Genomic DNA, 26493 nt, shown 5'->3' with positions numbered 1-26493 from the left:
CCACGGCAACCACGCGCCCACTTCCGGGGCGAGGCGCCGGCGCGGGGGCTGCCGGGAGGGCGGGCTGGGCCAATAGGAGGCAGGCAGCGCCGGGGCCTGCGCCTCGCGCTCCGGTGAGCGGCGGGGACTGGGGAACCGGGGGGGACGGGGGACGAGCGGCCTCCGCCGCTGAACCGGCCAGCGCTCCCCTCGGGCCTCGCTGCCCGCCGGTGGGTTCTGGGGGGGCGGTCGCGTCGCTGCCGAAGTTTCCGTTGGTGCCGGTGACTGAAGTGCCCTGGCTGGGCCGCCTCTCACCGGGCACTTCAGTCACCGGCGGGCGCTGGCGCTCGGTGTCCGGCCCCCTTGCCGTCCCAACCCACCGGGCCTTTGAGACCCCGTTGGGAAATCCCGCCCTCAGGTTCCTCATGAAAGTTGTGCGTTCTGACAGTAAAATGCACAGAAACGTCGGTTTGTTGAAGTCCGTGCGCAGCAGCAGAAGGGTGCAAACAAGAAATAAACTGCGCTCTTTAACGCCTTATTGACTCAACTATGGTTTCTTTGCCTTTTTCCTGGTGGCGGGGCAGAGCCATGGAGGCCAGCCTGCTGCGGGAGCGGGAGCTGTTCAAGAAGCGGGCCCTGTCCACGCCGGCTGTGGAGAAGCGCCCGGCGCCCTCGGCCGACTCTGCTTCTGCCAAAAAGAAGAAGGCCAAGGTAGAACAAGGCGGCTCCTCCGGCTCCAAACAAAACACAGGTTGGTGAAAGCCTCCCGTTCAAAGTTTGTTTGGTATTTCCCATCTCTAAGAGATGGTTTAGTAGCATGAGGCCATCTATCCGTGAATTTTGCTAGTGGCTGTTGTCATTCTTTCTCTTAAATTGATGCTTTTTTAAAGAAATCAGCTAATGCAACATGAAAAAAGAATTTTGCTGCCCTGCCTGCAGGTCAGGGCTTGTCCTGTGACATCTTCACTGTTTTCAGTTGGAGGAATCGCTCCCACCAAAGTGTTATTTTGTGTGAAACTCAGCTTTGCTCTGTGGATGTCAGTAAATGCCAGACCCACGGGATGAGCAGTGACAGCGCTTTCGCTCTTGTTCTTTTTTTCTGTTTGGCGAGAGAGGGCTTAAAGCTCTCATTTTCTAAACTGAAAGTCATAGGCTAGCACGAGGAAGATTTTACAACTGATATCACATCTGGCTATTGTGTCATGATTAGCAATCATTCCTGTTTTACCCGGGAGCTCGTCTTTGGTCGTGAGCACCAGAGCTCCGGTAGATTTCTGTCTGCCAAGCGTTTCGTTGTTTCCCTGGGCCGGTGGTGCTGGTGACGCCTCTCTCGATGTCAAATAAGCATTTAATAAAGCAGCACCAAAACCATGTGAGCGAACGAGAAGTGCAGCACCTGTAGCAGCAGGGACAGGGTGTGTGCGCGCAGCGGTGTGCTCTGTGTTTGATGTTGCCCTGTGAGACGTGTAACTTGAGGGGCCTTTTCAGTTCTCTGGAAGCACTGACTGTCCTCTGATGCGCTCTGCAGGGCAAACTAGACATCAGGAGCTACCATACACAAAATATCCTTTTGTGCAAATTCATGGCTTGCTTGTATTTTGAATACCCCGTGTGGCTTTCTTCTAAACTTTAAAAGAAGCAATAGGACTGACACCAGCAGAGCAGAGCGTCAGGGCCGGCGGGAGGAGTGGAGCATCTGTTTGAGGGGAGGAGTGGGGAGTCTGCATGTGTGCCTTCACCTGCTTGGAGCACCAAGTGTGTCAGCCAGACATTTTCAAATAAACCAAGGCAGGCCAGGTTTCCATCGGCCCCTTTGCCTCACAGACCTCTCCAAATAGAATTGAATTCTACATGGAATATCCTCAAGTGCGTATCCCGAGTGAGAGCGGTTTGCTGGGAAAGAGGGGTGGGGGGCCAGGGAGAGGGTGGGTGGTTCAAATGTGAGTCTGGTCCGGAGGAGCTGAGTAGACACACAGCCAAGCAGCAGAGCAGATAAAGTGTAATTTCTGTGGTTTTGTGGGCTGAGGATTTCTTTAAGTGCTGTTGCAGCTGTCACATGATTTACTGGCACAAATAGGAATGTGCCATTGCAAGTAAATTTGCGCTATCTTTTACGCTGCTGGCTTCATTCCAGACAGTATCAGAAAGTATTAGGATTTCTGTAACATTTTTATGCAGAACCATTTCAGCCTCCTTTTGTTTTCCCCTGCGGAGTGTGTCCTAAGTACTGCAAAAGCAGCAAAGGTGCAAGAAAAATAATGGAGAGTGGACCAACTTTCTCACTCGTGTTCGTAGGAGTTGGTTCAGAACACGTGTTCAGGTTGGCGAGCGACCCAAGTCACCCTGCGATGCTGCAGCATCAAAGTCCTTTGCCCCAAAATCTGCTTTTATTGGAATCACCAGATTAGTATGTGCCTGTCAGGTTACGTGTGTGCCAGAGAGGGGTCTTGGGGAGATGGAGTGAAAACTGGTGTTGAAGGATCCCTGTCCCACCCCCCCGAAGAAATGAAAATGAAGGGGATCGGTCCTAGTTGTGTTGTGTTTGACTGCAAAGACGGTAAGTACTGTCGCAGTGGGTACGTGTCAGCACTGCAGGTTCTCCATCGCACCACGGGTCTGGCTCTGAGAACCTGCCCTTGGCCCTTTTTTGGGGAGGAGGGGCATTGAGATCACACTAACGTTGAAATGACCACATAGCTAAATCCGGCCTGGCGTGATTTGTTGTGAGCTTTCCAGCGGGAATAGTTGCGCTGATAGTGGTTTGAAATCATTATTCAAACAAGCAGTTTGAAAAAATTTGGAACTGCCTTGTTTACTTGGTTCAGAATAGTAAGAGAAAAATAAATGAAATAGACCATATCTGTTTATTTCTTTTTATTGATCGAATAAGTTGTGGCTAAGGTCTTAGTCTTTACCCCAAGACCTTTGTCTCGGTGATCGTAGCCATCAGAAACCCAGAGCTGAAATCTCCAGGAGCTGTTTCACAGCTTCGCTTCTCTGGCACATTCTGTGTGAGGGAGATCTTTACCTTGTGCTCCTTGTGCGGACACCCAGCTGCCTACAGACACCCGTGAGACGGGATGAGTCCCAAGCGTTTTCGCTGCCTGTGCTTCTCGGGAAGGCGCGAGGCCCCGGAGCCGGCGCAGCAGAGACCGGCAGCGGTGGTGAGCGCGGTGTTGGAGCGCTGCAGGTGGAACGCAGTTCTGTCTCCGTCCAGAGGGTTTCCTTTCAGGAAAGACGCTGGTTAGTTAATTTGGTTCGTCCTGCTGGCTGCTCTTGAGCAGGACACCTGTCTTTTGGGGCTGGCGCTGGCAAATACAGCAGAAGGTAATGAGGCACCTGCCCTGTATCCCTGACAGCAGAAGGCATTATTGTCTGTCTGGGCCTGAATCCTAAATTGTCTTGTATTCGGGACATCAATTAATTGTGCTTATAGTTAGATTTTTAGCTTAAAGCGTCCTCTGCACGTTAAAAATTAACTGTAACAAGCGTATCGGAGACGAACGGTTGCAGTGGCCGTTGTCGTTCTGTGGTTGCAGGAGGGACTTGGCTTCTCCCGGTGAATCCCTGGACTCGATCCGCTGGTACTAACCTGTGGTCTGGCCACCTTGTGACACCAGCTCACCAACCAGGAAGAGCGGGAATCAAATTAAGTATTTTAGTGTGTTCAGATCACCTGGAGCTTAAGCGTACCAACCTGATGGAGTTTATATTAAAAAAAACCCCAAATATATATATATATAATTACAAGTAGTGGCCATAGCACAAAGGCGTTTTTGAGTGTTGTAGCTTACTTGTCCGTTTGATGGTTAGGTGGGTTTCGTTTCCCTAATGACAGGGATATTATTTGGCTTTTCTCTAGTGAAATGTGTTGTCCCACGTGTAGCCCTTGTCTGATTGGGACATTTCTCACAGGCCTGTTTCTCTGTGAGTTCAGGAGCATGAAGGAATCGCTGACCATTACCTGTGGCCACACTGTTGGACGCTATTATTACAGTTGTTACTTGTAACTCCTAAACTTCTGTGGTTTGAAAAGCAATAGATGCAACAGAAAAATAACCTGGTGAGCTAGAGGTCTGAGAGCGTTAGTTGTGCCTCAACACCCAGGAGCTGGTAAAACTGCTCAAATATGAAGTGTGAGGAGAGCAGTTCTCTGGAACGGGAGAAGGGAGAGAGCAGGGGTTGAATTGTACCACGAGAGGCCAGGAAAGACTATTTTAGTGACAAATTCCACGATGGCTTACTTTTCCTCCCAGCACCCTCCAAAGCAAGGAACCCATAACAAGAAGAGCTGCTGAAGGCAAGAATTCACACAGGCCTCTCGTGTCTCCTCTCTCGCCCTTCAGCGCTCGGATCTCCTGTATTTTTTCTCACCCCTCATGCGCCTCTCCCATCTCCGCGTGGTTCACCCCCCTGGGGGGGCACTGCTGTGTCTGTGTGCTGGGCTTGATCCGATTGTTGAGCAGTTTTGTTAAGCAACAGTTTTATGCACGTTAGACAACATTTGTTCGTTCAGATAGACAAAGATCTACGCTAGTAACTCAATACAAACAAGAGAAGTTCATTTTAAAACAACAATCTTTTCTTCCCCCATAACACTGCAACAGACCATCCTTTTGCTAAGCACTTGGAAAAACCTTTGCTGATTATCCATGTTCACATCCAGAGCTAAAACAGGAACTGTCGATGTTGTTTTTAAGTCTAAAAGAAAAATGTGTGACTTGCTCATCCATAAGGTGCGAGCTGCTTTGTTCAAGGCGTTAAACCTTCCTCAGGCACCGCTGCCCAGTCCTTCCTACACCACCTCTGTTTCGCGCTTTCTGAAGCTGTTTAGCACGGCCCTGACAGGGTTGGGTTCATTCTCCAGATCTTTCATAGTTTTATTTTTCACGCAGCAGCAGCAGTCCAGCAGCTCATAGAGGAAAGCCAGCACCACCAGGGAAACTACTGTAAAGATGAAGATAATCAGAATAATAAAGCAGGCGGTGTTCCAGTTGTCGTGGAAAGGGTAGATTTTCTGCACTTGGAAGCCCAGGTGCTGGGACGCGGCTGTGGTCTCGTTCCAGTGAGTGCCGTTGAGGGTTGCCATTCTGCAGGAGTCCTCTTAGCGCCTTGGCTCTCACAGCTTTGGGGGCTGAAACAGGAAAACAAAGCTGGTGAGGACTGTACTGATCAAGAATACACTGTGTTGTTGTTTTTATTTCCCCAGACTTTAAGAATTCAATCTCAGGCTGGGTGCTGACACCTCCTACAAACACAGATTGTTGAATACACAGATTTGCTCTCAAAAGTATCAAACCCAGAAATGACAACCTTGTGATTTGTCTGGTGCACTTATTTTGGTGATGACTGCTCCGTGTGTGCATCATGTAGTGTAAGTTATTCTGGAATTAAAGAGCTTTGCTTCTTTATTTCAAGTATACGCAAAGACAAGAAGGTGACAAAGGTAATTTTCGAGGTACACCGTGGTTTCAGCGACCTGTCCCTCGTCACTCTGGAGGTTTGGGCTTGTGTGCTGTGAAAGCCTCAGCGCCCTGTTGGCATCCCTAGGAAAACAGAACCGTGAACCTGCTTCCCACGCCTGAGCGATTAGAAGAGCTTTCTGCAGGTTAACATCATTGCAGTTTGGTTGCTTATTTGGGTTTGTTTTTTCCCCTCATATTTGGGAGAAAGAAATAAATCAGTCTTTTTAAAATAAAACCAGATAAATCATGACTATTTTAGAGGGTATTTCTAAAGAATGGAGCTGAACGTTTGGTGGTTGTTCTGTTAAAAACCCACAATTCTAGTTTCTGAAATTTCCACTGCCCCAGTGGCACTGGGCACGTTTGGGAATCTCGGCCCGCGTGTGGTGCCGTGGTCATAACAAGGAAACCGCACAGTTCTCAGGAGTTCTGATTTCTTACGTCGGTTGCCTTCTCTGCTCAGCTGCCAGGAAAGCAATGTTGTATTGGCCCAGTAACGGCCTGTTTGGACCCAGCAGGGGCAGGAACCAAGACGCTGGCTTCAGCAGGTCTGCCTTGGGTGCTGCTGTCGCGCCGCGCGCCCCTGGGAAGGCGGGAAGGAGGGAAAGCAGGTTGTGCCGCAGCCGTTTCTGTGGTGTATCCAGAACAAAAAAGCAGTTTTGTCTGCCTCTGAATTTCTCTGCGGATTGTGGATAAGTAGGCGGACGAGGTGTTTGGCAATAACATCTTCACGGTTGTGCATTTCTTTTTCCCTGGCTTTGCCTCCCAAAGCTGAGGGACTGTGCATTACTTTTGGTGTGTAGAGGAATGTAATCCAGATTGGTAACTTTGTAGGAACCCAGACTCTTATTTCCATGCCTCACTGATTTTTTTGTTGCTTTGAACATGAAGCAAAAAGTAAAGACTTCGCTATGTTACTGCAACATAGTCCTGGCTGCCCATACTGAGTTTAATTTCATTTAATAATCAAAACAAAGGGGCAGCGCCGCTGTTTTGCTCGTTAAGCTTTGTTCACAGAGAATCCTGGTGTATCGCAGAAATAATTCTGCAGGCAGCCTGCTTAGGCCGTGAAAACTACAAAATGCCTGAAGAAATGGGAAGCGGCCAAGCCCAAGCATGATGGTGTCTGCTGAGCAGGTGACTCAGGGCAGCCAAAGCATCCGCCATTATTTTTGAAAGGGATATTATGAAAACCATGATGATGCAGCCAAACCAGCTTGCGATTTATGTCTGATTTTTATTGTTCAAATATTATATATTTTGTTCTTTATCCTCTTGTCTTTAATAGATATAAATTGAGACAAAATGCGTTTGTTTTTGGGAAAATACCTGGCATTAGCATGATAGAGGTATTTGTTGGAAGAGTCGCAGTAACTTACCGTTTCCTCTGCTAAATGTGTAGCTCCATACGAGAATTTGTAATTGAATACACAGAGTATGACTGAGACGTAGAAGATTAATTCCACTTTTTTTTTCTTAAGCAAAAGTTTGCAGAGCAAATCCAAGCTAAAAATATTGATGAGTTTGGTCTTGGCTTTCAGAGCGTGGCTTGGTTAGGCCAGGGTCTGGCCAGGATCTGAATGAGGCCAAGCAGATAAATATCAGTGGCTGTAATTACTAAAATACAAGACTCAAGGAGCTGTTGCTGAGCCTTCGGAATTAACACAGCGCTAATAAGCTCACCCTAAGCAGTCAAAGGTGGGCTGGTTTCATCTTTCAATTTTACTTATTTCCTAATGGCACAATTTAAATTCGTATTGTAAGCCAGTCCAATTTGTATGTGGTTCAGCTCTTGTACATACCCAAAACGTAATGAGTTAAATATTTAATGAAAATGGCTTCTGTAAATCTGTATTAGGTATTAATTTAAAAGTATCGTCATCCTTAGACGCTGCAGAGAGCAGCTTTATTTGCCGTCATATTCACAGAGCAGAGGGAAATGACTGGCAAAAATCACTTTGATGCAGTAGCGAGGAGGTCCTGGTTAAGAAAGCCCTGGACAGACATCCTGGGGTAACAGCATTTCCACATCTCCCGTGGATTCTGAGCCCTCTGTTTGTATCACATCCATGCACATTACCCGTCACTGCTCCGATATTTGCAAGGACAATAGTAGGCAATGGGATTTTCTTCCTACCCTGACATAAAAAATTCTAGCACAGGTTTCTAGCCTGTCAATGAATGTAGATCTCTTCTAGGCGGCTTCATTGGTACAGTTCACAGCATACCTGCTCAGGAGATGCCGTTCTTAAATTCCAGGTTTAGCTGCCTTTGTTTTAAGGAAAATCCTTTCGCTGTCATTTCTGTCAAAACATATAGAAACAAGTGCAGGGACTGCGAGGCTGCAGCGAACGAGCCGCCTCCCCAGCGAGCCCAAAACCCATTTTGTGTGCTGAGCCTCGGCTGGGTGCGTTAGCTCCTCGGTAAGATGGAGCGATCGTCAGCTTTCCGTCAGCGCACAGATGGTGAAAGCGCTTGTCTGACAGCGCAAGGCAAGCTCCCCCTGCCTCCAGCGGCACCAGACCCTGCGCAGCCGCCGCGAAAATCCTCCCCATTCTAAGCAGCTTTTACAGGCTCGTAGGCTACCGGCATATTTTCTCCCAGTAATCAAGATAAACCTTAAGACAAGGGTATAAAACGCCGCATGCCTACCTGGGGTCTGAAAGGATGCTGGCGAGCGCTGCGCTGGTCCCTTTTCTCAGCGCAGCCCGTGGCTCAGCGAAGATGGAGCTTTCCCAGCCCCGGCCAGAGCGCGATGCTGCTGACAACTTCCTTTCTGCTCATTTGCATCGAACCCCATCCCCAGCAGCAAACCCTTCACCTATTCGACACCTATTGTTTTGAATAAGAAACAAGCCCCTTCCCACTCTGGATTTTTCGGGATGCTCTTTGTTGTGCGTGGCGGTGGCCGTGACCCCCGTCGCGTTGTTCTGGTTGAACCGCGACGTTTGAAATGTCAGCATCCGCAGCTCGGCTCCGCCGAGGGCGCGCATTAAAGGAGATAATCTCCATGATTCAATTGACAGAGCAAATACGTGATAAGTAGTCTTAAATATTTGTCCTACCTCTGATTTTATTTTAGTCGCTTTAGACCTCTCGTTACACCTATAATTTATAAAATGTCCTTCACGCATGTTAATTTTTAATGATAAAAGGGGATCCTCGGGGGGAAAATCCCTACAGGCTGTATTTCCAGACAGAGACAGCTTTTGTTTTTCTTCTTTCTATCTTAATTTAGTAACTAGAATAAAATGTTCTTCTGTAGCTGGACTTGCAGCGATTATTCTATCTCAGTTTTAGAATTGTTGTGCTGTATAAATCCTCTAATGCAATCTCATAGCTTGACAGCCACCAGGCGCCGGGTTTTAAGTTTGGCGTTTGTTCCTCGGGCGTTAGGTTTTTTACCGTACTAGCACCGGTCCCCACGGAATCTCCACGGTCATTATTGAAAGCGGGTTTGTTTGATTCTGGCTTGAGATGCGCTGGGACAGACAAGATACAAATTCGCCTGGAGCGCAGTGATTGCAGGAACTTCGTTTGGGGTTTCCTGTGAAGAACGTGACATCTCGGGTGCCTCTTCTAGAATACAATTATCTTTTTTTCTTCGTTGTTTTTGGGCACAGCGAACCCCTTGCGCTGCCCCTGTCACCGCTCCCCTCCATGCTCTCAATTAACACACTCACCTTAATTGTTCTTTCCCTCCCTCGGCTGGTTTTCCCACAGAACTAGGAGCTCAGGGTCTCTGAGGGATCTGCTGTCCTGCCAGCTTTGATCAGAAATCGCCAGTGGATTAAAAAGTTCCTGTGGTGGCAAAGCAGGAATTTTCCTTTTCTGGTATAGCTGAAATTCGGAAAAGCCGTTACCATTAAGTCTTAGAAACGTTGTGCTGGTAATGGGCCTGTGGCTTTTGATCATGGTTTGTTGTGGATGTTTCTGTTTAATGTGCCGTGCTACATAATTAATAAAACGGTCGTTAACAACCTTGCAAGACTTTTTAAAAGGATCTTTACACAGCAGCAAAGCTCACGATACATTAAGACAGAACCAGACGACAGAGAAGATGCTGAATTACCGTTCCAGTAATGCAGCGCGCCAAGGTGAAGTGTTTGGAATAGAAATTCTCCACTAGAGTGCTTTAAAATTAAAACCAGAAAAAAGGCCCAAGACAACAAGCACAGCCTGTACCTGCCGTGTGACTTCTTAATGCTGTTTGGCAATAAACGATTTGTGAGCAGGAGCGGAGTGCGGGGCCGACAGGGTGTCGTCGAGAGCAACGTTTAATTCTTTGTTTTCTCCTTTTTGTAGATCACAGCAATGGGTCATTTAACTTGAAAGCCCTTTCAGGAGGCTCTGGCTACAAGTTTGGAGTCCTTGCTAAAATAGTGAATTATATGAAGGTACGGTGTTTCCGTGTAAAATTCCAGTGCTTTGAAATGCTCTAGTGACTTATTCTCCTGTGGCAGCTGAAAGACACTGAACTTTTAAGTTCTTCAGCTGCTTGTTGAACTCAAAATGCTGTTGGTAAACAAAACGGACAGTATATTGTTCCATTACTGAAATCCTATTTGTTCTAGGTCACTTTAGAACTAGGAGAATAGTTTTTGTTGGCATTATACAGAGAATGTGGAAGGTGCTGTCAGATTTTAGGATTCTCGAGCCCTTTGTCAAAACAACGTGTTCTTTGGCTCTTGACAGATGGCTTTGCCATCAATCTGAGCTGGTACTAATTTATTTTACTCAAATTCTCAAAAAGCCCAACTTGAAACTCTGGTGCTGTGTGGATCGTGTCTGTCCTGCTTTTTCTGAAGTGGTTTTGTCATCACGTTGTACCAATTTTAGTTACATAATTGAGTCGCTGAATAAAATAAGTCCAGAGCTCTAATAGATCCTGTTTTCTTTTCCAGACTCGGCACCAGCGTGGGGACACACACCCCTTAACCCTGGAGGAGATTTTGGATGAAACGCAGCATTTAGATATCGGACTCAAACAGAAACAATGGTTAATGAGCGAGGTAAAGAAAACGTATGTTTGGATTTTAATTTGACATCAGAGGATTATGGTAAATCTGAATTGTACGTGTTTTCCCTCCTTTCTTCTTTCCATGTCTCTTCTCTTTCTCCTTTTGGGGTCAGGCTGACATCTGCAGAACAAACTGGGTGGAGTTGTCCTCCGTCACAGGTGAACGGCCCTTGTGGTGCTGGCTGCACCGCAAAACTCATTGGGAGCGTATCTTAAATCCTTTCAATTGTCCATCCTAAGTAAACTGCCACTGTGCAGGGGTCCTCTCAGTTTCTTCTACAGCTGCTTCCTAACTCCTGTTTTGTTCATCCCTGGGTAACGCATTTCACATTCATAACATCCATGTGACAGGAGCTCAATAAACAGAGGTGTCGTTTGCACTTTATAGTTCAGCCAAAGCACGCTTTGTTGCGTCCCCTCTTGGTTTTATTTTCATTCCTTTCTCCAAAAAGGAACGTGTGCGGCTTTCTGCCCTAAGAGGCTTCACACACTTTGGAGCCCGCAGGCATTAAGTGAATTATACTAATCCTCCTTAGGTGCTTTGTGTTGCAGTGAATTATGCCTAGGCTGGTGGATCTAGGATCCGAGGATTTGAAACCCATTTCAAACTCAGACCTGCAGACTGGCAGCTGTAGCGTGTGACTGACGCGCTCTAGCTGCTCGGAAGCACACTGGGCGAAAACAACGCTTTTTCAAGGTTTGAAATGTATGTTGCTGTTACAGGCTCTGGTCAACAATCCGAAAATAGAAGTTGTGGATGGCAAGTATGCTTTCAAACCCAAGTACAACTTGAAAGATAAGAAGGCTCTGCTCAGGCTGCTGGACAAGCACGACCAGCGCGGGCTGGGAGGAATCCTGTTAGAAGACATCGAGGAGGGGCTGCCCAACGCACAGAAAGCCATCAAGGTGAGCGGCGCGCCTGCGATCCAGCGAGCCCGTCTGCTGAGCTCCTCAAACGGGAGGCAGAGGCTAAAAGAGAAGTTTCTCCTGAGCTTTTCCTGTTCTTGTGAGAGCTCAACAGCTGTTTCAGAAGGTCTGATGTTGTAGCTTTTTCTGTATTCCATCCTTGACTTTCAGATTTGACTGGATGTCTCAGTGCAGCTGTCAAAGCTCTTTCTCACAAAAGGCTTTTGATCGCCTGCGTTCCAACTGTAGGCATTTAGTTCTGGTTTTATACCTTGATCTCAGTCCTCCGTACCTCGTCTTAGATTCATTAGCGTACTTACCATCAGCCTCCAGTTGGGATGCTTTTCATGGCAAGCTGCTTTGCCGCTTCTCTGGTTTGTTGTGCTTTTCTTCGCGCAAGGTCTGGGTCTGTTGTTCAAGTTGGAATCCTTCTTCCTGGAAACAAAATGATTTAAAGTTATTCTTTTGCATTTGTTTTCGAGGCTTTAGGGGACCAGATCATCTTTGTTAATCGCCCTGATAAGAAGAAAATTCTTTTCTACAATGACAAGAGCTGTCAGTTTACTGTGGATGAAGGTGGGTGTTGCTTTACAGATGTTTCCGTGATAGTTGATTTGAATTAATCTGAAGCACCTGTATATATAAAAGCAGTTTTCAGGTAGAGCAGTCTTTTAAGGTGATAATGAAATTTTAGGTATATCCAGGTGTCAGGAAAATGCCTTATATTAACACAAGAATAAGACTAATGAGTTCAGGGGTATTATCCACTGTTTTATGATGGATACATTGGAACCTGGTGCCCAGAATCCAGCGGTTCCCTTCAAGTGCAGCGGTACAGAGGAGACTAAAAACCGCCACGTGCCACATAAAGCCGTCTTCCCATAGAATGTCACATTATGGTGAAAAAGGGGAAGAGCTTTGATAGCAACTTGGACTGCTCCACTTACAGGACCGCAGAACAAAGCACAAAGCTCTTTTTTCCTTGACTAGCTCACAGAGACTCTTTATTTTCAATAGAATTAATCAACTGGGAATGTGTATCATTAACTTATTTGTTATGTACCGCAGTTGTACTCTCGGTAATAATAGCTTTCTTCCACAAAGATAATTAAGTGGATGTGACACCTGCATTTAAAAAATATAAAAACTCTTTCAAAATATTGAAGTGAATCTCTCTTTAAACCATAATTTCTGTCGCTTCTTGATAGTGGCAATCGGAATTGTATGTGAAATGCAGAATGAGAAGCTTGTACTCTGCATTCACCGGGGAATTCGTCGCCTCCCAAATGCCTGAATTTACCATTGACGCTCATCCTGTTCAGGTGGCGTCTCCGTCAGGATCCTCACGTGGCCAAGACATTTAGAAATCAATGCTATATTGTTCAGATAAATCTCTTAAGTCTTTAGCCACCACTGGCTGTGCGACAGTCGCGATTGCTGATCCTTCCTTCTCATGCCATTTTTTCCAGATAACAGGCATCCCGCCACTCTAAAAGAGTTAGCAGAGGGAGATTTCTATCCTGTTGCTCCAGGATTAGCTGGAGTTTAATATAAGAACCCATTTTACTAAGATGTAGCGAGAGACATCTGCCAACCCTTCATCAGGTAGCCGGTATCATTCCAAGGCTGTGCATATACAATACGTTATATTTTAGCACTGATGTGTTTAGCAGTGAGCAAAGCGAGCCATTGCTATGAAAGCGGGGAAAAGCCTAAAAGAAAATTAAAAAACCAAACAACTCGAAAACCCCTCAAAAGAAAGCGTTGAAGCCGTTAATCTCCCCGTGCTGGTGGCCTTTTGTAAGGACAGGACGCTGGTGTGCAGCGCGTTGCATTCAAGGTGGCTTGGCTGTTTCATCCGCAGGTGGCAGCACGTTCCCAGCTGATCACAAAGCGGTATTTTTAGGTTTCTTCTTTTGTTCTGTTCCTGCTGGGTTTGTTTTCCTTCTCCCGCTCCCGATGGTGCTTTGTTCTGAGAGGGGGCAGAACACTTTCTCTCTTGTGAATGTTGTGGTCTGCCTGCGTATGCCGCATCTCCTGAGCGGGTTCACTTGCTCATTGCAGCTGAGATGGGTCTTTCCTCCAGCTGTGTTGTCCTGCGGTGAAGAACACCCGTCCTTCCTGAGCGGTTTTGCTTCCCGATTCCTTCCAGAGCACCACAAGCACGTCTCTTAGGGAGTCGCTGGCAGAATTCCCTGCGTGCAGGATGAGTTATGACACCTTTCTGCCTTAGCAGTGCTTTTCAGCTCATTATCTCCAGCAACCTTAGCATGAAGTTTTCTAGAAGGCTGCAAAGTAAGCCTTGAAGCGTCGTCAGGCTCTTTGATCTAGCAGCTGGTGACAGTTCAAAATATGTGTCTAGTTTAGTGGTTATCCTTAGAAATCAGGGCTCTGCGCTCCTCACTGCAGGATTCTTGCGTACGACACCTCTCTCTGTAGTCTGAACGTGTGTTGGCTGGGCTGGAGACCCTCTAAAAGTTATGTGTCCTGTTGTTGTACCCAGTTGTTTTGGTGGCCAAACAAGCTTTTCTTTCTCCGCTTTAGAAAACAAATGCCGACGTGCTGCAGCAGCAGTGCAGTACCTATATATTGGCATCTCCAGGGAACCGGAGGAGGTTGTGCAGTAAGGAACAGCTTTTGTTCTTCCTTTTATGTGGTTAGCCAAGGAGGGTTCAGATTGCGCGTGTTCCTTCTTGACTTCCTGACTAATTAATCTTCTGTCAGTGGTGTGTAGCTGAAAGCGTTTATACAAGCTGGACTAGATTTCGGGTGCTCCAGCCAAGTAAAGCACTGCCTTTTTGGGCTGCAACCAAGCGTTCACCCCGTGCCGGCTGCATTTCCAAAAGCCAGTCTGATTGCTTCACTGATAGAGATTGTAAGGCAATACAGGAAGTATTTTAACACCTAAAAATGTGGATACTTAATTGTACATGTTTTTCAATATCCTTGCTAAGCACCTCTGAAGAGATCCAAGGAATGGCCAAAGCCTCTTAAATCTAACAGTATAAAAGTCGCTTGGGATCAGCGATGACTTGGGGTTCTGGTGTTGAATTCAAAGGTGGTCCAGGGGCACACAGAGCACCTTTTCCTTCTGGTGGAAACCCAGCGCTGTGCCTCTGGGACTGTTGGGAAGCAGGACTCCATCCTCCTCACTACTCAGTTATTTCTTCCCTTCTGCTCTGGGATTGTTCTTGTCCCGTGCTCAGATTTCGGCTCAGCTCACTGAAGATTTTTAAGCTATTTTAATCTCTGGCAGATTTTATTACCAGCGTGATGTAGCAGTTTATCTCCAGAAGCCATCTCAACCTTTTTGCGAGAGCAGGTGAAGTGGGCAGGACGAGCTGCGCCGAAGTCACCGTGCAGCCGTGTAACCATGACTGTGCTCCCTAAATGTAAGCGCTTATAGACAGGGAGCGTGTTAAGAGAGTAACTACTCGGGAAATGACAGCACAAATTGTTTTCCGAGTGCGGCACCCTGCGATGCAGGAAGTTGGGGTGGCTGTGCATCCTTACCCCCGGGTACTTTGGAAAGAGAAGGTGTTTGCAAAATCTTGGTTGTGCTGCCCTCTGCTTTGCTGCGTGGTGGTGACTGGAGGTCAGAGCTTGTTGGTTTAAGTGAGGGCATTGTGATGCTGCAGATGTTAACGTCTAAACTGGCCTTTCCTTCAGCTCATGATCTCATTCCCTTCTCTCGTTCCTTAAAAGACCAGAAGTCAGTGATCTGGAGGAGCAAGGGAGCAGCCCGTGAGTGGTGTTGTTTCTCACAAGTTAAAATACTTTAGTGATGAAATTGGAAGATATTGCACATGGGATTTGTTCGTAGTCCAGGCAAGACACCAGGCACCTGCCTTGGGTGCCAGCATCACCCAGGTTGTGCCAGGGGAGGTTGAGGTTGGATCTGGGAACAATTTCTTCCCCAAAGGGCTGTGGGGCATTGGAACAGGCTGCCCAGGGCAGTGCTGGAGCCACCAGCCCTGGAGGGCTGGACAGACGGACATGAGGTTCTCAGGACATGGGGCAGGGACAGGGGTGGGGGAACGGTTGGACCCCATCTTGGCGGGTGTCTTCCAACCAAAATGATTCAGTGATTCTATGATCACAACTTTCTGTCTCTTCTGAGGAAGATCTGCATTGCCATCAGGACTCCAGAGTTCTTCACTGGAAACGTGTCTGTCTCCTGGGGGTTCACAGCACCTGAAACCCTTGGGAAATTTCTCCCCAGGGGATTTTTTCTGGGACCCATCTTGTCATAGCAGACTCAGCGGTAGGAGGACTTGTCAGCTTGCTGCAGTCAGGTGAAGCCGAGCTGTCTCGACAACTGGGCAGGGTTTTTCTTTTCCTTCCATAGCTATGAGATGCATGTTCCGGCTGGTCTATTGAATAGTTTAGTGGATCTGATAGAAGACTCTCTCACCTTTGCTGTGCTCTGATGGTGTAGAGGACACGGAGAAGGAAAAGTGTATGTGCTCTGTCATGGTAACAGTTGTGTGTGCTGCAGGAACGCGTGCTCCTGGGCCTGTTCTCCATTCCTGGCTGAAGCAGGGCAGCACATGGCGAGCTTTCTGCGCCGACAGTCCCTTCCCGAGAGGAGAGGAGGAGGAGAGCCTCTCTCATGATCTACCTTTTACAAGTGGTGACCCCTGCTTTGCTGCTTGCAGCCACAGCAAAGGCCAGGGTGACATTATTTCAGGTTCTCTGCGAAGAAGCTGAGTGAAATCTCTGTCCCAGGTCAAGGCTGTGAATTTGGAGGCGCAGAAATAGCGCAGCTACAAATGCCGAGGATTTATTTCTTGAGAGCTGTAGTTATTGCCAGCTTTTCCCATGGATTCTCGCATTGCAGAGAGGATGTCACAATAACTCAGATAGTGTATTCCCAAGGTCTCAGCTTTCCCTAGCTGATAGGGGCATAGTCCTCGGAGACTTGTGAAGAAATCTGACAGGTAACGTGGAAATGGTTCAGTGCCAGCCAGACAGCTGCTCTCTTTCTTCACTTGGTGCATTTAGCTCCATGTCTGGTGCTACACTGAATTGGTTTGGTGATGAGATGACAGATCTATCCCCTTTTCCCTTTAGATGGCACCTTCAAAACAAATCGCTGGTGTTCGCAGCTGTTGGGAGGGCAGCAGCTCTGTGCTTCTCCACCTTTATCCCATGTGTTGGATTCCAAACCAGCCCTTTCACACTGAGTGTTTAGAATCGTAGAATCGTTTTGGTTGGAAGAGACCCTCGAGGTCATCAAGTCCAACCATTAACCTGTCACTAAACCATGTCCATAAGAACCTCATCTACGCAGTTTCCAGGGGGCTTTGCTCTGGTGATTTCCCCGTTTCCTGAGCATTAAGGTATTTTAACTCCCTACATGGAGCTGGGGCAGGGGAATACAGTTCTTTTGCAGTTGCTGGGATGAAGGCAATAGTGCTGAATGCAGCCAGATTTCTGGAGGAATTTTTAAATGGGGTTGCAGATGCTGTGTAGTGACTCTGGTGCAGCCAGTTAGCAGATTAAATTATCCGGGTGTAAAGTCCATTTTAGCTTTGCGCTTTTCATTCCTGGTGACTGTTATGTTCGTATTTCCTGGCTTAGTTTAAAAGGGTGAATGTGAAAGTGTGATGGGGGTATAACCGCTGCACGACAAGAAGTGCAAAATGCCGTGGTTAGATATTAACCCTGATCAGCACTTGCGTGCGTGTTGATCCTCGAAGAGCTGGCCATTGATTTTCTAGTGTTTAATTTTTCACTTCTGTTCCCTAGAAGAATGCAGACCAGTTTAACCTTAAGCACACATCCTCGGCTTTTTCTTTTGCACTGGGGCATATTCATTCTTATATTATGGACTCTAAGAAGGAGACACATCATTTGTGTTTGTAGCAGGACACCGTAAGTAGAAGGGCACGTGCCATTTTGAAGTTATCAAGTCTCTGCTCTGTTATCACTCAGTGTGCACCGTGCCTGTGTCTTACAGGGATCTGTTTGACACTCACGCCTTGGTATGAAGCCTCATCACTTACTGTGTGAGCTGCAGAAACGCCTGACGTGAAATAGGGCCCCTCGCAAAGCACCGTCCTGCGTTTGCACACCCGCCCTCCGATTTACATTCCCAAACGCTGGCAGGTCTCGGTGTGCAGCCCAGTCCTGTTGAGGACAGGGAGGGCACATGAAAATGAAAGAAATACCTTTAAAGAGCGTGTTCTGCTCAGACCGGAGGATGCGATAGGACCCTGTTCAGACTTAATCTGAGCACTCATGGCTGAGAAATCTGTCTTGCGTGTTCGGCTTTGATCACGACACAGCTTGTGCACCTGCCGCACAGGGTGAGGTGAGCGGGGATGTGTGACAGCCGGACCGCGGGCTGTGCCCGGAGCGCGGGATCACGCCCAGGACGGCGGAGCAGACGGAGAACGTCGCGAGTACCACGTCAGTCCTTGCGTTACGTCGTCTGTGCTGTGCAGCCCGAACGAGAGACACGCTGAGCACTAGTCCCTTGTCACCAAAAGTGGCATTTTGACAGGATTTGGTTCTCTTCAAAAATGCTGCATTACCAAAAATGAACATTGTGAAATTCCTTTCTTTTGTTTCCTGGAAAGCTCGACCAGCCCCTTACTGCTGGCAGCAGGAGGAAAGCGAGACCTGAGACTTAAAGCTTGTGCTTTGATAGGAAAACAAGATGCATTAGGAAGGGAGCTGGTCCGAATCTGTTACGTACGCCTTTTGTGCAGCACGTCTAGAGCCTTGCGTCGCCTGCCGCATCGGACGGCTTCCCGAGCTGCAGAAATGGGGCTTGTTTTGACAACTGTATACTAAATTTATCCGGAAAGAAAGGGAAAAAATTCAGTCTTGCGTTGCTCTGTGTGCCTCGTGCTTTATTTATAGTTTGTTAGCCAAACCTGCTGACAGGAGATCTCTGCCTTACCGCCCGGGGAGCGAGGGAGGGAGGATCGTACCAGCCGCTGCCTGGGGAAGACATTCCGGAGGCTCCGCGGGACTTTGCGCGGGGCACAGGGTGTGCGGGCAGACGGCAGCTGCTCTAATTAAGACTTACAGTCTCTGTCTTTTTTTTTCCTGCTGCTGTGGCTTTTAAGGTATCTCTCATCTTTTTAACACCAGAGGAATTCTAGTGATTTATTAACTCCACGGCACGGCATGTATTATATTACAGCGATAAACGAGCTTAAACCCACTGAAGTAAACATCTTGACTCTTGAGTAAATCAGACTACAAGGTGACAGGTCTCCCAGGGCGGCGGCAGCCGAAGACGCGCAAATAAAGCTGCTATTTGTGGGTGGCTCTTGCCCTTCTCCAAACAATTTGGAACAGAAGCTTATTGGACACGTTGGCAATCCACACGGCAATAGAGATGCTTGGCAAAAGGAGAGACTGTAGCAAACCGACATTAAAAGCACACGTCACCCATGGGTGCTCCCGATGTGCAGCTGCACAGATGAGAATTGGCTCATTTTTCCCGTCGGGGGTGGTTGTTGTTCTGTTGGTTGGGGTTTGGGATTGTTTTTCGGAAGCGCATCCACAGTCGGAGCGGGTAAGGGCTGTGTGATGGGTGGTTGCTGGCCCCGATCGCCGCGTCCCTGCGGCCACACACCGACACGCCGGGACACCGCAGCATTTCAGATCGAGTCTGGCTTTTTCCCTTCGTGCGGGGGCTCACCCAGGGTTTGTTCATCGAGGTGTAAAATGAGGTTTGTTTGGTGTTTCAGAGTTTCAGAAGCTGTGGAGGAGCATCCCTGTGGATTCCATGGATGAGGAGAAAATTGAAGAGTATCTGAAACGGCAGGGTATTTCTTCCATGCAAGACGCTGGACCAAAGAAAATAGTAAGAGATACAAATTATCGATCTTTCTAAGAGATTCCCCCATCCTGACCTCGCAGTGTTCATTCCAGAACACATTGGTGAGCCTTTGCACAGCCACTTTGTGTGGTTTTGGGAAGTGTGACCCGTTTTAAGAAGTTGTGAAGAGCAATGCTGTAGCCGGCAGTCAGGATTTTCATAACTTGTTTGAGCCGGTGTCATCCAGGAAGCTTCAAGAAGAGGTAAATGCCAGAACTCCCGCGAGTGGCAGCCTCTGCTTGAAGCTGTACAACACGTTAGGAGAAAAAGCATAGTTGCTCTTTAGGGAGGAGGTTTTCCTTCTGACACACGGCACGTCGCAGCGGGAGGGCAGGTCTTTTGACAACTGTTTTATTTCTTCTCCTAGGCTCCCATTCAGAGGAGGAAGAAACCAGCCTCTCAGAAGAAACGTCGGTTTAAGACTCACAACGACCATTTGGCCGGAGTATTAAAAGATTACTCCGACGTTGTTCCTGGCAAGCAGTGACCGGTTGGATTCTGTAGCAAACATGCATTTTTATACCGGCTTTTTGCCGCTCGGGCTCAGCGTCCGCTCGCAGAAAGACTGACTGTGTATAGTAATGTGATGTGTTCCCCCATCCCAGCAACCGCCCAGGTGAAACAGGTCGGTTTAAGAGCAAGTATGAACTACTAAATATAGAGCTTAATTTAATTAGCTGATGGGAAATGTGTCTCTAAGTAAGAGGTTCTCACCAGTTGCCTGCTGGCATAGAGTGATAAATGGTGCTCAGCATGTAGCGCAGGGGTTCCTGCTCAGTGCTTCACTCTGCTTTTACCTTGCTTCATGGGTATGTACCTGGAATTCCTTCCAAGGGGCTCTCTAGTAGAATTGAATACAGTGTTTGTTTTACCTGTTCCAGGAAAACGTTTTCCTAAAATCACCGCAGGGAAGTCTCTTTCGCAGTCGAACACAGGCCGGGTTGTACGCTCCTTCCTTGCCAGGGACTGAGCTTTGCTGAACCGGGGGTGGTATCTGAGGCTCAAACTCAGAGAAGATCCCTCTCCCGAGCTCCGGGCCGGCTGCGGGTGGACACGCAGCTGGAGCTTCCCCCTGCGCGTCGCAAATTGCCCTCGGCGGCTTCTCCTGCCCGTTGTGGACGCACGAGCGTTGCGGTTCCGCTCTGCGGACCGCAGGGGCGGAAAACGAGAGTGTAATGCTGAAGCCTTTTTTTTTTTAAGTAATAAACTTACAGCGCTGGTTTCCAGTGTTGCTTCCTTCAAGAACGAGAGAGTCAATGTCTTTTGTGTGTCTTGCGTTTTCCTTTGCAAGGAGGTAAGGGCATCTTTGCTATATTTGTATCTTCTCAATGACTTATTGTTCTGGGCTAACACTGTCATTTTGTTATCATTCTTGTCTGGGGGAGGGGGAAAGCCAGCTCATTCGAAACTCCCTGTAGACGCCTGATGTTCTGCGCAGTGATGTGGAACGCAGCCAGATTCTGTCCTCTCGATAACTTATTTTTCTGTGCTGAACCCGAGCCAGTCAATGCTGATATTGTTTGCGTGGCGCTGCGGGAGAGGAGCTGCGTCTCTGCTCCTCTGGGGCGAGGAGCGGGGATGTGACGGGCGACGGTGACACCCCACCGGCAGCGGGTGCTGCGCGCGAGAGCCTGACGGATCGGGGGCTGAAGCAGAGGCCGTCAGATCCGGACACGTCAGCAGACAAAGAAACAAGCTTTGTTGCTGAAGCACCAACGATTCCTGCTGGCTTGGGGGGAGCGCAGGGGGAGAAACACACTCATGTATGCGCAGCGTTCATCCTTCTGCGCGATACACCTGATTTCAAAGAGCGCTCTTTTGAGAAACAGACAATGCTCCAGCGTCGCACGTGTCGACCTTGTTTAAAACAGCTGCTACATGCCAGTAGGACATTTCCTCTTATTTTTTCTTAATTTCATATATAGTGCATTTTATATATATATAAAAATATAGAGCATGCTGCTCCAGCTGGTGTTGAAACAGTTTTTCCTTCCTATATCTTGCAGGTCAGCACAAGCGATTCCTCGTGGAGCTTCTTAGTTTTCCCATAGAGCTCTGGTTCGAAGCACACGCAGCACTTACAAAACTGTTCTCCTCTCTCTTTCATCCTCACTCACGAGAATTAAAACAAAGGGGTCTCTTCCATCTGCTGCATTTTGAGCAGTGATTTCCTTTTTCTGGTGGAGGTGCTTGGGGAAAGCAAAGCTCTTAGTGAGCTCTGGCCTGCCTGTCCTGCCTTTGGGGGTTTTAATGGGGCAACTTCTCCAGCGCCTTTCATAGCATTATCCCTTCTGCTCCGTGAAGCAAAGGCTGAAATGCCGGCTCTCAGGTAGGTTCTCTGCTTTGTTTCTTTGCTGAAGTGATTAAGATAGTAAAGGCGTTTAAAGAAAACGCCTCTGGCTACTTTCAAAGACTAAAAATACATTAGGTCAAAAACTAGGAGAGCAGGAAAGAAATATTGAAGACTTGGGGCTTGTTTCTTTATCGAAGATGCTCCCAGCAATCATTAGGGGATTTTTTTTTTTCCAAGATCTATTAAAAATCAAGTGATGCGAACATCTCGGACTGCATCATTGGGAGGCTGTTTGCCGAAAGCGTTTTGGTACCGCTCCAGTCCACTTTGGCCCTTTGCAGCATCGCGGCCAAATCAGGCTTCTCGCTGGAGCTTAGCGTAAGAGTTCACAGCTGTTAAACCAGTCTCACCTTCCTCTGGGCTGTTCTGATTTACTCCGTGTCCGCAGGATTGTTCTCCCGTGGCCTAAGCCACCGTGCCCTTTGCTCGCTTTGGCAAGGCCCTTGTTCCCGCAGCCGGGCAGTGCCGGGGGCTGCCGCGGAGCCTCCTGCTCTCTCCTGGGGGCCCGTCACTCCGTTTTCTCCTCCTTTCCTCTCTTTACTGTCTACATCGTCCTTTCTTTGCTAGCACAGTTGTATCTTGAGCCTGTGCCTGCGAGGACAGTGTGTGCAGCAGTCGCTAGAGCTATTCCTGAAGACGGGCACCCACCCCTGTTCCTACCTCAATATCACCCTCATTCACCATAAAAATGCTCTTCCCTTACTTTTTTATGCATACTTTCTATTTGACAAATAGTTCCTCATCTTCTCCTATACTGATAAAAACCTACAAGTTTTGATAAATAGAAAGCATCTCTCCTTCCTAGTCAGCTGTGTTGTAAACGGTGACATCCCATAATGAAACATAGAATTTTTATCTCTGCCGAGGTGTATTACATGAAATTTTGAAAAGAAACGTAATCCTTGTTTGGATATCTCGTATGTTATACTGAAACAGGCTCACATAGAGATGTACTTATTCAGGGAATGTGTCTACGTTTTATTCAGGTGCAAAGGCAAGATTGCGGTTCTGGTTTTAGTACATTCTGCTATAATCTGGATCGAAATGTTTTCCTTGTTGACTTGTGACTGCTGGCTCTTTTAAGGCAGCAGCCGATGGCCGCGGGCGTCTCCCCTCTGAACACGGAGCTCCACCGGCTGCCCCAAGTGCGGAGTGTTCCGCCTCCTCCTCCATTGCGATGGGTCGTTCTGGATGGGGATGGAAAACAGCAGGATTTTGCACGGTCGAATGAGAAAACTGACATGAGGCGGTTTGTAGTAGAGCTGATCTATAATTCATCATGATCGTTCAAGGCTTTTAGAGAGCAGGGGAGGGAGGGAGGCGAGGGACCGCTGGCGAGCGCTGCGAGGCCCCGCACGCGGATGCAGCCGGCGAGCGCTGTCGATTCCGATGAGCGCGGGCAGGCGCTGCGGGGCCGTCGGGGATTGCTGGGCTGCTGGTGCCCACCGAGGGATGGGGCTGCCTTTGGAGATGCGACTAGAAGCAGCTACGGCACTGACATCTCATTATTTCCAGTTTCGTTGCTTGCTTTCCGGTCGCTGCTGATGTACCGGCCCTGAATTCCGTGGTGCGTTACTGCCTGGGGGGCTCTGGCAGCGACTGCATCTGGGAGAGGATGTCCAGGAGAGTGCAGTGCTTACTGGTGAGGCTGCAGCGCTGCCCAGCCTGGCCCCAGGGCTGCTGGCAAAAGACAGACTTGGAGGTGCTGGAGCGAGTGGAGAGAAGGGAACGGAGCTGGTGAGGGGCTGGAGCACAATGTGATGGAGCGGCTGAGGGACCTGGGGGGTTCAGCTGGAGAACAGGAGCTGAGGGGAGACCTTCTGATCTCTGAACTGCCTGAAAGGAGCTTGGAGCCAGGGGGGTTGGTCTCTGCTCCCCAGGAACAAGCGCCAGGAGCAGAGGAAACGGCCTCAAGTTGCGCCAGGGGAGGTTGAGGTTGGATCTGGGCACAATTTCTTCCCCAAAGGGCTGTGGGGCATTGGAACAGGCTGCCCAGGGCAGTGCTGGAGTCACCCTGGAGGGTTGGACAGACGGACATGAGGTTCTCAGGACATGGGGCAGTGCCAGGGGTGGGTTGTGATTGGACTTGATGATCTTGAGGGGCTCTTCCAACCAAAGTAACTCTCTGATTCTGCGCTGCTCTTTGGGTCTGTCTTTCTGGCTCTGTAGGTGCGTTCCCAGCCACGTCTGTCTTGCCCGGGCCTCTCTGGACGCGTCCCCGTAAAGCAGGTAAGGACAAGGAGCAGCTCCCCGCAGAAGGGGCTCATGTGGACACAGCCGGGCTCCGGGCATGAAGGCAGCTTCTCCCAGCTGGGTGTCACACGGCTGGAGCTGCTCTCTTCCCAGATAACGCGGGGCAGGGAAGCTGCTGTCACTCCTGGGAGCCATGTCCAGTTTGTGCCTCCCGTCCCGTTCGAGAGGGACGCAGGACGCTGGGGGCAGGTCTGGGCGCCGGCACAGCTCCGTGTGCTGCAGCAGCGCATCTAATCACGGGCTGAGCGACGTGAAGGGCGGTGCCGGAGACCATGCAGTCAAACTTCTTTTGGCAGCCACGGCAGGTGGCATAATAGGGGAACACGGGAAGTTTGGCTTGGATATTTGGCGGGCTGGACGTTGTGCTGAGCGCCAGCACAGTGTGGGGAAGGGACGGCAAAGCGGGAGGTTGTCCTTCCGTTAAGTTAACTTTTTGAGGGTACCTGCGCTCCTGGGCTTACATCCAAGGCCTGAGTACCCGTGCAGTTCCTCCTGCCTCCATCACTTACGCTATGCTCTCTATTCCCTCCTGAGCTACTTGTTCATTATGGAGACTGCGGAGACGAGGGCCAGGCTCTGCTAATGCTTGCCTTCCCCCGTGTTTCAGAAGCAGCGTTGCAGGGATCTGCTAATGGTATCTTTGCTTTTTAAGCTCCAGAATCATCCTGTTTGTGGGCGGTGGCAGCGAGGCAGGTAACGCTATCAGCATTCAGACAGGAAGAGTTTGTAACTACCCCAAGCAAATAAAGCAAAATTATCACATAAAGTTGTAGGTTTCTTTCCGTTTTAATGGGGGGGGATAGAATATTGCGTGTAGAAGATAAATTTCATACCGCTAAGTCTGGGAGCTTTTCTACTAAAGCACCAGTCACTAAACACCACATTAGAAAGAGATTGTTCTTAAATGCAGTTGTGGCCACAAATGAGCCAACACAACTACCAGGAAATTCCAGCGGTTTGGTGAGAACACTCGGTGTGGATCTTACATCAACTGCCTGCCGCTTGCGTCTAAACCAGCCGCATCCTCCTCCCAACAACGGGCACTTACAGCGGCTCCTTCGTGTATGCAAATTCAAAGTTAACTCCGGACAGCGTTAAACACGGAAAGCAAAACTAGCACTGAAAATTACCTTCAGCACTGCATTTCTATATTCTTTGTCTACGTTTGGGGCTGTGATTTCACATTACAAGATACCGCTACTGAAAACGTTGCTGGAAAAAAAGAAAGCAAGGTGCTGTGGAAAAAGCAGGGTGCTCGTCTTGGCGGTTTGAAACGTCCCCCGAGTGGGCGCTGGGGGCCTGGGGGCGGCTGCCCCAGCTCTGGGGCAACTCTGGGCCTTTATTAGATGCTTTTCATACGAGGTTGTGAGGGTTTAAGGCAAGGCGGCAATAAACCAGGACGGAGGCGCTCTGTGTGACCCTGCGTGTGCCGCTACCCCCGTCCTCCCGGGCGGCGGGACGGCTCCGATGCTTCCCCAGCCTGCGTGCGCCTGGCCGAGCCCCGCGCTGGCTCATCTTCCCTCTCCCGCTTTTATTTTGCCTTCCCCCCTCTCCCAACCGGCCCATGGGTGTTGGGCTCCCTCCTCCTCCTCCTCCTCCTCCTCCCCGTCCCAGGCGCCGGCTCCGTCTGCCCTTTGCTGTCCCTGCCCTCGTGTCGCCATCCCCAGATCCCTGCCCGCGCCTCCGTACCACCCTCCAGGACTCCAGCCCCTGCTTCTCCCTCTTCCTCCCCGACAGGGGAGTCCCTGGCACCCCGTTTTGCAACCTCCTGGTGTCCGCCAGCAGCTCGGGCCTTTGTGGCCGTTCGCGGATGGTCACGGGGAAGGAATGTTCCCCCGGCCGCCTGGGGAAAGGTCACCGCGGGCAAAGGGGACGCCGGGGCCGGGCGGTTCGGTGCTCCCTCCCCTGCCCACGGGCACACAGCCGAAAGCGTTTTGGCACCAAGAAGGGGGGGGAACCAAAACCCTGGTTCGAGGGTTCAATGCTTCCAGCAGGGCAGGTGCTGCGCCCAGGCGAAGTCTGGGAGGGCGCGTGAGCGTCCATCGCTCTCCCAGCGAGGACGTTTGCTCGTGAATCTGCTCCCGAGAGCATCTGTGGCTGAAGCGGCGCCCGGGTCGGGAAGAAAAAGTCTTGGGGAAAAAAAGCTGTGACTTGCGGTGGAATTAGCACCCGATATTAAGGGCTTAACTCCCCGCTCATCCTCACCAGCCGCGTTTCAAGTGGCACCGCCAGGCCTTTTTCCCCCACCCTGGACACCTCGCAGCGCTGTGACCGCGTCCCTGCCGCACCGCTGGCCGGGCTGCGTTTGCTCCTGGTGCCCTGTTTGTGGAGCCTGAGGCTCCCGGGGACACTGGTCACGCTTATCAGAGCGGAGCAGGGAGGAGGAGTTTCTAGGCTGGGCTTATGGACCAAGCAGTTGAAAATCCTCAGCGTGTTAAAAAAATAATAATAATGATCATCCTCTGGCCCGTGGTGTCTAGGTTACAATTGCCTCTTCCGCGGCTGAGCTCATGGAAAATCGCCGCTTAACTTCTGCGCTTGGTGCCAAGACGAGTAGGTTTAAAAACTAACTGATAACGTCTTTGTAAACTTGGATTCTTTTCTCTAAAGTCTGTGGATCCTTCCAGGCTGGGGTTTGGAGCTTCCCTGGAGCCCAAAGCGGGACCGTTCTGCCCTG

The 26493-nt window shown here is 49.3% G+C and overlaps 2 protein-coding genes across 9 annotated transcripts; one reads left to right on the top strand and one right to left on the bottom strand.

Annotated features, from left to right (window-relative positions):
• The first annotated feature begins 37 nt into the window (after positions 1-37).
• GTF2E2 (general transcription factor IIE subunit 2) lies at positions 38-20455 on the top strand. Of its 6 annotated transcripts, none has more exons than XM_065062510.1 (8): positions 38-113; positions 564-730; positions 9750-9841; positions 10349-10456; positions 11188-11370; positions 11860-11946; positions 19080-19195; positions 19578-20455. In XM_065062510.1, exons 2-7 carry the CDS (start codon positions 568-570, stop codon positions 19146-19148), a joined length of 702 nt encoding a protein of 233 aa, XP_064918582.1. In that variant the 5' UTR covers positions 38-113; positions 564-567; the 3' UTR covers positions 19149-19195; positions 19578-20455. The 6 variants fall into 6 exon arrangements, with proteins under 6 accessions (XP_064918582.1, XP_064918580.1, XP_064918583.1 ...); XM_065062508.1 differs by having other exon boundaries at positions 39-113; positions 11853-11946; XM_065062511.1 differs by having other exon boundaries at positions 88-209.
• SMIM18 (small integral membrane protein 18) lies at positions 2839-14640 on the bottom strand. Of its 3 annotated transcripts, none has more exons than XM_021287572.2 (3): positions 12671-14640; positions 11691-11805; positions 2839-5113 (listed from the first exon to the last, which is right to left on the bottom strand). In XM_021287572.2, the coding sequence occupies exon 3, from the start codon at positions 5066-5068 to the stop codon at positions 4775-4777; it is 294 nt and encodes a 97-aa protein (XP_021143247.1). In that variant the 5' UTR covers positions 5069-5113; positions 11691-11805; positions 12671-14640; the 3' UTR covers positions 2839-4774. The 3 variants fall into 3 exon arrangements, with proteins under 3 accessions (XP_021143247.1, XP_064918592.1, XP_005502567.1); XM_065062520.1 differs by lacking the exons at positions 11691-11805; positions 12671-14640 and adding exons at positions 7673-7747; positions 8097-8973; XM_005502510.3 differs by lacking the exons at positions 11691-11805; positions 12671-14640 and adding an exon at positions 8097-8965.
• Positions 20456-26493: the final 6038 nt, after the last annotated feature.

This window comes from Columba livia, chromosome 4 (assembly GCF_036013475.1).
Source record: "Columba livia isolate bColLiv1 breed racing homer chromosome 4, bColLiv1.pat.W.v2, whole genome shotgun sequence".
Taxonomy (NCBI): domain Eukaryota; kingdom Metazoa; phylum Chordata; class Aves; order Columbiformes; family Columbidae; genus Columba; species Columba livia.
Note: the sequence above shows the minus strand (reverse complement) of the source record. Positions and strands in the feature narration are given on the sequence as shown.

What these genes read in the sequence shown, in the direction of transcription:
- GTF2E2 (XM_005502511.4), top strand. Translation starts at nt 529, where the DNA reads ATGGTTTCTTTGCCTTTTTCCTGGTGGCGGGGCAGAGCCATGGAGGCC. An exon ending in CGGCTCCAAACAAAACACAG is followed by an intron (nt 731 to 9,749) that starts GTTGGTGAAAGC and finishes TCCTTTTTGTAG; the next exon opens with ATCACAGCAATGGGTCATTT. An exon ending in TCAGTTTACTGTGGATGAAG is followed by an intron (nt 11,947 to 19,079) that starts GTGGGTGTTGCT and finishes TTGGTGTTTCAG; the next exon opens with AGTTTCAGAAGCTGTGGAGG.
- SMIM18 (XM_021287572.2), bottom strand. Translation starts at nt 5,068, where the DNA reads ATGGCAACCCTCAACGGCACTCACTGGAACGAGACCACAGCCGCGTCC.